General features: G+C 40.7%; 2 protein-coding genes across 4 annotated transcripts; one reads left to right on the forward strand and one right to left on the reverse strand.

The window, feature by feature from the left end:
• Window positions 1–417: 417 nt before the first annotated feature.
• LOC137581136 (uncharacterized) lies at window positions 418–7,675 on the forward strand. Its single transcript, XM_068295318.1, is given in 6 exon segments — window positions 418–1,336; window positions 1,394–3,274; window positions 3,716–4,551; window positions 4,553–5,930; window positions 5,995–6,193; window positions 6,260–7,675. Coding segments are annotated over 6 exon segments (5,553 nt in total). The 5' UTR covers window positions 418–852; the 3' UTR covers window positions 7,035–7,675.
• On the reverse strand, window positions 7,402–12,289 carry Edem2 (ER degradation enhancer, mannosidase alpha-like 2). Of its 3 annotated transcripts, XR_011033081.1 has the most exons (9): window positions 12,056–12,289; window positions 11,551–11,955; window positions 11,239–11,385; window positions 10,360–11,179; window positions 9,907–10,300; window positions 9,565–9,848; window positions 9,298–9,426; window positions 8,035–9,232; window positions 7,402–7,969 (listed from the first exon to the last, which is right to left on the reverse strand). XR_011033081.1 is itself a non-coding variant. In XM_068295313.1 (8 exons), the coding sequence occupies exons 2-8, from the start codon at window positions 11,709–11,711 to the stop codon at window positions 8,699–8,701; spliced, it is 2,469 nt and encodes an 822-aa protein (XP_068151414.1). In that variant the 5' UTR covers window positions 11,712–11,955; window positions 12,056–12,289; the 3' UTR covers window positions 7,402–8,698. The 3 variants fall into 3 exon arrangements, 2 of the variants coding, with proteins under 2 accessions (XP_068151414.1, XP_068151416.1); XM_068295313.1 differs by having other exon boundaries at window positions 7,402–9,232; XM_068295315.1 differs by having other exon boundaries at window positions 7,402–9,232; window positions 9,328–9,426; window positions 12,056–12,286.
• Between the last annotated feature and the right edge of the window lie 521 nt (window positions 12,290–12,810).

Below are 12,810 nucleotides of genomic sequence, written 5' to 3' on the forward strand. Positions count from 1 at the left end.
TCGATGTCACCATCGATACTATCCGCGGTGGAGTGCCAGAGATATTTAGAAGGTACACTTGAAAAAACTGGCAAAGATTTAAAAAATAATGTTTATGAAATTAGAAACTTGAGTGCTAAAAAAAAACAGTGTAGTTAAGTAATTATTACACAAAAATGAGAATAGTCTACAGTTGCAAACACTAAATTCTGTGATGTCTACAAAATGTTTCTTTTCGACGATTAATACTGGGGAAAGTAGCTCCTCAAAAATCTCAACATATGTGAGTCTACCAGAACAGACAATTAATAACGTGATGAATCTTGTTTTATATTCTAAAACAGTATTTAGTGAGGTTTTATTCATAAACCCATTTTTTCAAGTACTTGAACAAAATGAAATACATATGTACATAGTATTTTGGAAAAACACTCGATAGCCTAATTGGAACATCGTGGTGGTGCTAGTGATGAGAAAACAGCCGATGCTATCGATGGCTTAGTCTATATCATACCAGCTCTATTTTACACTATTTATTTGTACAAAACAATTTGACAATTTTTTTTGTTGTATAAAACATGGCCCCGGGCAATAGCCACTAAGATGATGACGATTGGACAAATCCTAACTAGGAGGCACTAAGTACACAGTTCCAATGACGTCGTCAATGTTGTTTACAAAAGTTATTACGACTACTCGGCATTATTTAGTTAGACAAGATACGAAATATACATGAGAATATTGTATTTTATTTCTAAAAAATTTCACGTGCGAAACAATTACACAAATGTACAATATATAGTTTTGATCTAACCAGACCTCCGCGATTAAACATCAAAGCAATATCAAAATTTTCAATAAACAAAAGGAAAAATGTCAAAGCCACATCTAGATCCGCCGCAACGAGGAGAAGCCTATGCAGCTGCCGAGGAGCGATTATTGGACATTTTGTCTCCGCTGGCTGAACATGCCGGCCCGTATGAGAATGCGAGCCAGGCATACGAACAGGAGGAGGAGGATAATCAGTCAGTTGTAGACCAAGATGTTGAGGAATCTGTTGATCCCGCTGTTGACAATATGATGCACATCATCACAAATGATTCGGATATACATAGTTTGATTTCTAGTAGTGATAGTGTTGGGTTCAAGGGCTGGGAGGATTCGGCTGATTATGACGATCTTGTCGGTGATGGCCAGGGACATTTGATTTATGGCGTGTGCAGGAATGTTTTAGTCAATGATCAAGACGATCAGGCCAATATTCCGGATACTGCTGGTGATCAGTATGTGGAATATATGGATTCCACACCATCAAAGCGTGGTCATCATCTTAGCAATGAGATTATAGAAATCGATGGTGAGCCTCCATGCTGTTATCTTTTTCCAATGCCTTTTTAAACAAATCTTTTTGTAGATTCACCTGAAACAGCCAGAGAGTCGGCAATGGCGTTATTCCAAGCGGTGGCAAATTCACAAGGAATGTTGACTAATGGTCAGGATCATCACCTAGTCGAGGAAATTGAGATGGTGTCTCATTCGCAGGAGAATGGAGACTTAGCTGATGGTACCGAGTGTGTTATCTATGATGAAAATATGGTTGTCGTGACCACTGAGGAACACTGTTGCGAAATCATAGTAACCACTCATGGTGTTGCTAATGAGCAGGAAATGGCTAGAGCATTCCTAATGGGTGGCAATGGAATTACACCTGGATCCATTCCAGCTTCTGCAATGTTAAATGGCAGGGTATATATAACTGAGGAAGAGACGCATGTGGAAATGCAAACTGATGGCAATGATATATATCTAAGTGAAGCTGCTCTGGGACAGTCAATGATGTTACAGCATCAGCATCATAATAATGAGTTGGTTGTCGCCGAAGAAGATGTCGAGGATCCAACATTTGTAGATGATCAACCTTTAGAGGAGGAACGACCAGATATTTGTCAGGTTTATGATCATGAACTCGAAGATCATGATGATGAAGAAATTGAAGAAGAGCAAATCCATGAGGGTCAATATCAGCAAGAAGTAGGGCAATTTTCCATGGATTGGCAAATGCATCAACAGCAAGAGCAGGAGCAACAGCAGCATGGACAGGAACAGCAATATGAGCATGAGCAACAGCCTATTCTAATAGCCAGCGATGTCGAAGAAGAGGTGGAGGAGCAGCAGCATCCACATATGCAACAGCAGCCACTGCATTTCCCATTTAAAGAGCAGGAATCTGAACGAAGCAGCCCCACCGAATTTCCAGTGAGTTCGTCTTCCCCACCCAATGGCAGTGATCGTGATGATGATCTAGATGACGATATGGCCGGTCATCCTTCGCCAGCTCCACGCAAATATCCGCCTCTACTGAAAAATACACTTTTCGCTGAGGCTATGGACCGACGGTTAGCTTACATATGTCAGACGCAGCCCCAGATGAGCCTTACGGAAAAAGTTTTTGCATGGGACACAGCCGTTGCCCACGATTGTGAAGGTGTTGAGGATGTGGAGAATTTCCAGACAGCCTTTGAACAACTCGAGCCACACAAGGAACACAATTTTCTGACCTTTCGTGAAAGTTTGGAAAGAAATTTAAAAAGAATTGGCCGGGATATAATGCACATGAATGAAGAAGTATCCATACCCACGCCCTCTAAAAGAGTTCAGGAGAGGTTGAAACCACAGAGACGTCTACTTCATCATCCCATACCTGCCGAGGACACAATTATTTTGGATGATGACGATGAAGATTGTTATGAGGTTACGGGCGGCGGCAAAGATAAATCATCGATAACCACTCTGATACCAGAAGAAGAGCTCGAGTGTGAAGATCCTGATACGGTGGAGCCTGAAGTGAAAACCACTGAAACCCAAACGGCAGTTAATCTAGTTACCAAAGAGACCTCAACAACAGACTTGATCAATTGCCAGGGGATGATGCCACCTCCAGCCGAATCGGGTGAAGTTCCTGAAGATCAGACGCTGTCGACATTTCAAACTGGTCATAAATATTGTGAAATGGTTCGAGATGTTTTTCAAGGTGTTCGTCATCAGCAGTATATGGAGCAACATAAGCAGTTCCAGCAGCAACAACAACAACAACAGCTGCAGCACCAACAACAACAGCAGATGCAGCACTATCAGGAGCATCATCAGCAGGAATTCCAGCAACAACAAAAGCTTCAACATTTTCAGGAGCTACAGGAGCACCACCACCAGCAGCAGCAACAGCATCATTTTCATCAAATCCCACGACATCAGCAATATCAGCCGCAGTATGTGCCTGAGATGCCAGAGAATCCGGGTAAGCTTTTAGTTCTCATATAGATTTAAGCTTTTCCGTTCTAAAAATTTGAAAATTCAAATGGGTAAAGGAGTTAAAGAAGTTTGAATCTTACGTTAGAATTTGATTTTAAAACCTATTAGGTATGGTTTGAAAAGTCCGTACGATGGGGTTATTCCTGCAATGGCTAATTTAGAGTAGATATACATTTTAGGGGGTGGATCGGTCTTGGAAACACTTCATACAAAGAGAAGGGGACGATAATAAGGCACGATCTCTAAATTTGAGGATTTTTTTTGTTGGTCAATATTCAATCGAATGAATCAATATTAGAGATACAAAAGTTCGGCTAAGTTCGATTTAAATTTCAATAGGTCGTAATCTCTAACCAGATATTAGAGATACATTTTCTTCTGCTTATTAAACTTTGGGAGCTTAATAGAAACTTTTCTTTCATCTTAGCAATGGTAACAACAAATCAGACGAGTGCTTCCTATGGTGATTACCCCAACGATGCCATGTTCTATGAGCAGCAGGAATTTTGCAACTATCTTGGCCTCACAGAACTGGCCACAGCCAATGCGGTCGCCTCAGCCATGCGAGAGTTGGCCAATAGCACAGTTGCTCGTCGTTCCCTGAGAGTAAGGCCACAACATCAATTGGATAGAATGCGCAACGATGTCAGGGGCAAGCATCGACGGGAGAGACAAGAGAAGGACAAAGATAAGGACAAGGAACTGAATTCAAATCATCATCATCCAATGACAACAATAAGTGAGCTGAGCAACGATAGAAATGATAATTCTGCTGTACCAACCGCCTCGGAGGTAACATTAACTATGCCGAACGAAAATTCCGATGAGGCAGACAAAGATGAAGTGGAAGAGGAAGAAGAACCCACGGACCAACGTCAGACGACACAATCATCGACTGATATGTATGATTACTATTATCAAGCCCAAGGCGATAGATCCGAAGGTGCAGGTGTTAAACCCATTGAGCAAACGGCTCCATCATCCAATAATAATAATCCTCAAACAATGGAATCAGCTTTTGCGAAGGTTTATGCTGCAGCACCACCAACGCAATTACTTGAGGATATGCAACGACGTTTACGTGAGGCACGCGAGGCTCAGCCGTCGATCTACATAGTCCAGGCGATGAATAACTATGCCACAGGCAAAGAAAGAAAATCAACCAACTCAATTGAAACAGTCACCTTTGGGGAAATAAATGCACCGCATCCATCACTGGAGAGCACTAAACCGGCGTCGCTGCCGCCCCCGCAACAGCCGCCCCCGCAACAGCCGCCGCAGCAAACAAAAAAAGAAGTCCGGGCCAGCTCCTCGTTCAAAGCGCACAAAGAGTCAATATCATCATCATGTAGAGGCTAAGGTGCAATCGAATGCTCCAATAAGAAGGCGTAGGACAACAGTTGGCGGTGGAGCCGCGCATAATGTTCGCGATTTGGTTACACGTTCCACAACACATATGAATTCCAAATTGTTGCGTAATCGTAAGATAAATCTACTTAAGACTTATGCCCTCACAGATGCCACAGGGCCGAATGGCAAAAAGAAGCGTTTAAGCGGCGGCGGTGGTGGCTCCACCGGAATGAAACAAAATAAGGTAACAAAGGCCGCAACCAAGACGACGACAACGACGACGTCACCTTTAAAGAACGCCTCTGTAGAACCTCAAGAGAAGAGTACTCTGCCGGAACAGCATCGTTTGCAGCAACAGCAATCACCAGTAGTTGCCCACCCGAACTCACCAAAAAAATCGAAAAATAAAACAGTGGTAATCACAGAAGGATCAAACGTCACGACAGCAGGCCGTTTATCAGTTACGCCAACTAAGGACAAGCATGTTAAATCCCACAAGTTGAATACGAGACGTTGTCGAGCGAAATCTTTGCCCACAGCACTGAGCAACAAGGAAATCGATGAGCCACTCCAGCAGGACAAGCAACAACAAGCACAGAAAGAAATTCAACCAATGCCCGATAAACTAAAATCCCCAATTTTGATGGATACACATGAATTTTTAACACATCATGCTGCAGTGCATCCACCAGTCTGGAATGATGTGGCACGTCGTTATGCTCATCACATACGCCAGGCCAATAGGAAGGCAGAAGCCGATACAGAAGAGACTGGCGGCTCAGTCTATGCACGACTAGAGAAACCTCCTTCCATATATGAGCATCCAAACCAACTCAATCGCCGTTCCCCCCATCCAACTGAAGAGCCGCATTTCTCGCGCCGTCGTCGCCAGCAAGCAGGCACAAGTCATAAGCAACAACAATCTGACAGTGGGTTGTATCCGTTTGATATCAATTTGACACCACCTGGTGGCTTGCTTCTTCTCAGTGAGGCGTCATCACTGCTGCGCAACCCGCTGGCGGGTGAAAATGGAAAAGTCTTGTATATGTACTATGAACTGGATCAGTTAATAGTGCTACAGGAACGTTCCATTACCTTCTGGAAGTACTCCCAACTCTTCAATGTTCTAAGCACGCCAGCTACAACGCCAACAAGCGATGGACCAAAAACAAAATCTCCGCAAGGTGATCCAAAGATTTGCGATTCAGATCATTCGAGCATGGCAAGTCAAAGTCAAACGACCAGTGGGCCACACTGGGTCAACTTGGGACGTCTACGGCGAACAACCAACGGTAAATTATTTCAGGTCTATGTCAAAAGTTAATGGCAATTAATTTCACTCTCTTGGACTTCCAGACATTGAGATTGTTGCTCCATTTGGCAATCGATTGTGCGTGCACAATTCAACGCCCGTTTATATAGAGATGCGTTGCCATTCCTTGGATCATCATAGACGCGAGGGGAAGCTAATGTCGCTATATGTCAATGTGTACTATTATTGCGAGGAGGAATTGCGACCCAAGATGCATTCCGTGCATCTCGATGCAGTCAATTGGTATAAGTTCATTCGCAATTTTTAACTTCTCCATATATCGAATGATTATATTATCTTATTTTTTAGTGAATGGAACAATGTAATCTACACAAGCATTGCAGAGTCACGTTACTTTGTAATGGCCCATCAAGCAGAAATGATGATGGGTAAATCAAAAACGGGAATTTGCAAATATTCGCTCACTCCCACTCTCGATACACTGGCTTCGATCCGTGAGTTTAAACAATTGCGCCACGAACTAAAACACATTGAGTGCTTGACCGAGGATCGCCTAATTGGCTATGGTGTTTCACGCATAACCATTTGGGATCATCGCAGCGGCGATACTTTAATGAATTACGACTTGAATATGCCCCTGGGTCGTAATCTTGGAGCAATGCATTTCCCTAGCTTTGAAATAGATCAAAGTAGCATATTGATCCTCTATCAATACATACAAATGCCCACGAAACCATCTCAATTGCATGTGATTGCCTGTGAGATATCTCATGCCACACCATCGCATCGGCTGCTGCATGTACATAGTCTGCCATCGCCACAATTCGATCATATTGTAGTGTCCATCAATACGGGTGATCACTTAATATTGAAATCAATGACAGACGATGAAATATGGCTAAGTGCCGCCGATCCCAGACAGCTGACATATGTCGCTCCCCAGGGACAGGGAATCCAGCGATTCTATGCTCGTCAAAAGTCTCAGGTTGTTGAATTAACACCGCATAGCCTAACTGTGGATAGTATTGCAAATCATTTTATGAAATTGGCAACCAAACAGCAGCATATGGCCATGATATTGCAATCAGTCAATTCGTTACCAGTAAGTCCGTCACCAGTGTAAATGCCAATTCCAATCCCCATACAAATATGCAACAAATGTGCACACGAAATTCTTGTTGTTGTTCTCAGTCTGCAAATTTTTGTATTCAATCACCAAAAATCCTTGTACAACACCCTTGGCGCCTTAAACACTTTAATCCATTGTCTGTTTAATCAATCTTAATCTTAGGTATAGTGTTTAGCCTCCATACATACATTTGTGAAATGAAAAATGTAATTTCAGCGCCACGGGAAAAAAATAAACTCATCATTAGTCATAATTTATTAAAAATTGTCTTTAGATTATATCCTCAATACTTAAATTGTTTTTTTCCCCTCCTTTATTTTTTAATGCAAGTTATTCTTCTAAAAGAGAAAAAAAAAATGAATGGTATCACTAATTTTTTTTTTATTATTGGCTTAGCTGTAATTGTTAGTCTTAATGTGAATATTTTTTTTAGATACATATATTACTATAATTATTAATAATACACACTTTTGATGTACGTCTGAATGTACAACAACTGCAACTGCTGTCTGCGGACTGCAGTACCCCCGGGACGTGTCATATACATAAATTAGGAGTAAAACTACAACACCAAAATGTATACAAAAATTGAAAAACTTATTAAAAAAATACAAATATGTTGATGAAATTTGTAATTGTTTTGCGTTCACAATATTTATGTAGCTTTGATAAAGCTAGTTTTTCAGGGTAGAGGAAATTTTTGGCAAAATGGGTATTATGCTTCAATTAAACCTGAGTTGAAGTTTTTATTCTACCAGTCCTCCCTTTCTCGATCGGAGAAAATCGGTTTAAGCAATTATATCATAGAGGATCCAAATCGTTTACCATTTACTCAAACATTTTCCAGTATTGCTTTTCTGCCTAATCTTTTGTTGATCTTATGGTGTGTTGTAACACTCTCTGCTCTCTGCTATGGAATGAATTGTACGCTGTTATAAGGAAATCAAAAGATTTGGTCAATTTTGTCAACATCTGCTTCAAAAACTTAGGTTACTTAATCGTGTTTTTAATAGAAACAAAACTAATCCCCAATGTAACGCTTCAATATGCACATCATTAACCGAGAAAATGTATAAATTGTATAATCATTTTTTCATATATTTTAAAACTCATTTGGTAGGTATATATGAACTAAACAATTTCAACTACACACATTCCTTATCTCATCTCTCTCACATTACAAATTACAATCTAATCATTATTATTAATATATAGTATTTTTTTGTTTTTTAGTTTTGTCTCTTAAACGAAATCTAATTATATATATATATATATATTTATATACAATTTGTTTTTGTTTGTTAACTTACACGAGAGGAAATAGTAAAATTCATATAAAAAATTGTGAGGTTTATGGATGCTACAAAATTAATTATGAATGTAGATATTATCAAGAAGCTATTCAGGAAGTCGCCGATCACATAATTGCGCACTAGCCTGAGACCATGATCACGATATGATCGAGAGTGGTTCGCTTAGGTGTCTAGTAAAGTACACGAATTTCATTATGTAGTTTTTTACGATTTGGCCTACAAAATAATTTACAAGATATAATAATAATGCATATACATATATGTATGTAAATTTTTGTATATATATAATAAGGAGAACAACTTTAGAACTTAAGAGCCGCCGCCATGGTAATTGTAAAGCTGCCACTACAATTCCTTGTCGGGCTTTTGTGTTGTTGTAGTTGTTGCTGCTGTCTCATTTTGATGTGCCTCCTTGGCCAATTGCCATCGCTTAAACTCGACCATTTGCATGATACGGACACGCAGCGGCGCTTGCGGCCTTCTTTGCATGGCCGTCGATAGTTTGCCAAATTCAAGGCTATACATAAAGACAACAGGTATAAGAACATCATCGTTGCCATCGCCGGACATGGCAAACATCGGTTGCGTTTCGCCGGAAGAACCTGGTACATTATCACAGACAATAAGAGCCGTAGCTCCGGCTTGTTGGGCTAATCGAGCCTTGCTCACAAATGTACAATCGCCACGCTCGGCCACAAGAATTTTTCCTTTGACCTCCTCGGTATTCGTAAGCTTCTCGTTGCAGGCCCGTATTGGTTTGGCCAGCACCAGATCACCCTCCACAAATTGTTCGCCAATTAGTTCGGGACTAAAATGCGATGGTCCTGCCATCAGGGCAGTCCAATCCTGCAAATGTTCATCAAGGGCAAAAGCGACAGCCTAAAAAGAAATTAAAAATGAATTAATTAGCGATTGATTCAATAGATTTTGTTTTTAGGGCACACCATGGTCAAATCCTTGTGTTTGCTACGCACCTGCAGTTGAGCCAATTGATTCATGCTCTGCAATTTGGTCAACTCTAGCATCTCCTGCATAAACTGCAAGCCCATTTCACCCTCCTCGTGGCTCTTTGCCTGCATGAGAAACAAAAAACAAACCAAAATTCTATTTGTTAAGAAGACTTGAAATAAAGGAAAGGATTCGTATAAACAAAATATATAAATGAAGGAAACAGAAAATAGAAAAACAAAAGATACAGAAATAAAACTTACATTATAGAAACTATGAAACAGTCGCACCTTGCCTTGACTGCGATCCCCTACTGATACCATGGTGATGCCCATGTCGTAAACAGCTCGCAAATGATCCGCATTGCTTGCCTGAAAATCCAAGGCGCTGAGTCGCTTGCCACCACTCCCGCTGATTGTGGTGCGCGGGCACGAGCCCGTAATGAAGTTGCGCAATGGTTTGCGTACTTTTTCAGGAAAAAGCTTATTGGAACTGGGGCAAGTGCGCATGAAGTCGAGTACGTTATGATCGTCCGATTGGCGAAAGCCTACAAAAAAGAAGTCAAAAAATAAATATTATTCTTTCTTTTTTGTTAGTGCACTTACTAAACGTAGAATTCCCTAGTTGAGCAATGGAAAGCGGCAGCAAATGGGCCTCGGTGGTGAAGACAAACTCATCCACGTTAATAATAAGATCCTGAGGCTCCGAAAAGAGTAAATAGAGATATTTAAAAGTCTCGGAGAGGACAAATGAATCCATGCGATCGTCATGTTTGCCAGTACGGACATCACTGACTGCGGCATAGCCACAGGCGACTTTCGCATATTGCTGGAGGGTTTTCAATGCCCGTTTGCCCACTTGAAGATAATGATGATCGCCAGTTGCGCGATACAGAAAGTAGGTAGACTCTATGAATTCGGGACGCAAATGATGTTGACCCCAATGGATTTGGAAATCGACGGTAAATGCCTCTGGGATGAGTGTATGCATTTGCATGACCTAAAAGGGGGAATTAAAGGTAACTTTGGCCTGTAAATAAATACGATTTGACTGCTCACCTGGTAGAGCATTTCATGCGTTTGCACTGCTGGTTTTAAGTCACCCGATAGAACTTGCAATCCCGGCCAAAAGGCCAGCAGTGAATCCATGAAATTTCTGGACTTGGCATGCGGCCTATGCATAAGAACATCCAGAAGCATTGGTCCCTCACTCACATACTTCATGACGGCATTGTAGTGACGATTAAATCGCGCCAAATACTTGTCGTCGCCAAGCAGCACATACGACTTGAATAAATACTCATAGTAGCTATCAATTCCAGCACCTACTCCAGAGTCTCGACGCACCCAATCACCGGAGTGCACATTCAATACAGTGCCCATCAGATCTGATCCACGATGACGTAATTTCCACAATGCATCCATGGCAGCATGTGCACGCACCTCAAAAATGGGATCTCCTGTTAACCGCGACAAAGCAGCAAACTCCAGAAGTATTGTCCCCGCACAAGCTGTACAAGTTTCACGCGATACTTTCAGTTGCGGATCCTTCATGCCTAGTCGGAGATTAACCCGAGCATGTGGTATACCCGTTGAGGTATTAAATGCAGGCAATAAACGATAGCCCAATTCGCGGGCCATTTCCAATAGTTCTCCCTTATACCAATGCATGACATCGGCTTGCTTTTGCAAATATTCCGAAAGTATGTGGGCAGACAGAAGGCCACCCACCATACGTATATTTGTCTCGAATACAGAGACAATAATATCACTATCGAATTGCACGTCCCTTATGACCAATTTTACTGCATGTTCAAATTCAGCGAAATCTCCAAGTAGAACCAAAGTGTCCAATGTATCCACTAACGTCATCGAGAAGCTACAAAGTGTTCGGTAGTCTGTCAAAATGATTCACAGTTTTGTATTTGATTCACTTACTTTCCCAAAATGTCATCCATGTCGCCACGTGAGGGCGTCACTCCTCTATATCGTCCCTTACATGAGAGGGGCATCAACTCATCGGCTGGATAGGCATTCTCCATATAAGCGCGATAGGCATGATAGAACATCTCACGTGCTTCTTCCCTATAATAAGAGCAAAGTGGTTTTAACAGATTTAACTTAAAAGTTCCTGGTCCTCGTAAAGGGTTACGTTGAATTTTTTTTCACATATTTTGTGACGTTTTGGACAACTTTTGTCTTTATGTTCTACTCAATGTAACCCCTTTCAAGTGTTTCTTGTAGATGTACTTTAATTCGGTTCTCTCTTTGTGCGACATATTCTGGGTAGGCATTGAGCTCTCCGTGCTCAAGACACTAGCCACAAAGATGACTAGCGCTAAGAGAACTAGCCAAAGCTGCCGCTGAGGGGAGCAGGATAAAGAAGAGGAACTGGAGGTGGTGGTCATCATTATCACTATGCTAGCTCCAAGGTTCGTCGTGAATTGCTAAATATGCGGCAGCCAGAGTTGTTGTCGTTGTTGTGACGTTGACCTTCACTTTGAGCGTGTTACTGTTGTTATTGCCAGGCACTTTTTTTCTCTTTCGTATTTGTTTCGCTTTTTGTTAAAATTTTTGATTTGTTGTTGTGATTATGGTTGTTTAGTTTCCTCTTTGGTCTGGTGTTTCGGACAGAAGCACACCGTCTAATTAAAACTGTAAGCGCACATAATTAATATTATATATACATATCTTAATCAACAACAATTTGTACACAAATAATTTATGCCAGAGTAAAGGAAAAAGAAAAACTTACCCCCTCTTTCAATGCCGTCGACCTAATTTTAATATTCCAACGTCACCTTGTGTTCGTGCACTTGTGCTGCAGAAGCAGCAATTGTTTAACGATTTAGCATTCCTTCTTGATTGTGTTTTTATTAATTTATTGCAGTTTATTTTTAATCTTCTTTGCTATTTTACGCTACCAGTGACAAATCACCACGACAACACAACAAAAGTCGCAAATTATGCAACACTGCCGGTCAGCTACCAACTCTTATAGAGTAAATGTAATTCTTATGCATATTTAATCATTAAAATTAATTCAATTTATATACACAAATCTTTTCTATTTACTATAAAACAAAAAATCAACGTTCTTTGAATGTTCTCTTTGAATTTTTGGTAAATATTTACTTAAGCTACTCGAGATTTCAGTGTTGAAAATTTTAGTGTTGGCAAACGCTATTTTTTATTTGGCGCGTTGTTTGACCGCCTTGGTAGCCAAATATTTTAATCTACACTCTAAAATCGAGGAATATCGCTGAATATTGTATTCTAAACTAAATTTGTTCTATAAAATCAAAAAATATTGTAAACTCAACAATATTTTTGTTTGTTGAAAATAGTACGAGCAAAAGATTCAAAAAGCCCGCATATTCGAGTCTCCAAAATTCGGTATCTGGCAACACTATCTCAAAATTGAACAGTTTTTTTTAGCCGGAAACAGCTACTTTCAGCTATAATCCCGCTAAAAAAATAATTTTCCTTTGTTAATTACACAATAAATAC

Source organism: Drosophila tropicalis, unplaced genomic scaffold (assembly GCF_018151085.1).
Source record: "Drosophila tropicalis isolate 14030-0801.00 unplaced genomic scaffold, ASM1815108v1 contig_845, whole genome shotgun sequence".
Taxonomy (NCBI): domain Eukaryota; kingdom Metazoa; phylum Arthropoda; class Insecta; order Diptera; family Drosophilidae; genus Drosophila; species Drosophila tropicalis.

Coding starts and splice junctions, on each gene's coding strand:
- Edem2 (XM_068295313.1), bottom strand. CDS start 11,711: ATGATGACCACCACCTCCAGTTCCTCTTCTTTATCCTGCTCCCCTCAG. Junction 11,386..11,550: donor AAAGAGAGAACCGAATTAAA/GTACATCTACAA, acceptor CTCTTATTATAG/GGAAGAAGCACGTGAGATGT. Junction 9,233..9,297: donor AACACAAGGATTTGACCATG/GTGTGCCCTAAA, acceptor ATTTCTTTTTAG/GCTGTCGCTTTTGCCCTTGA.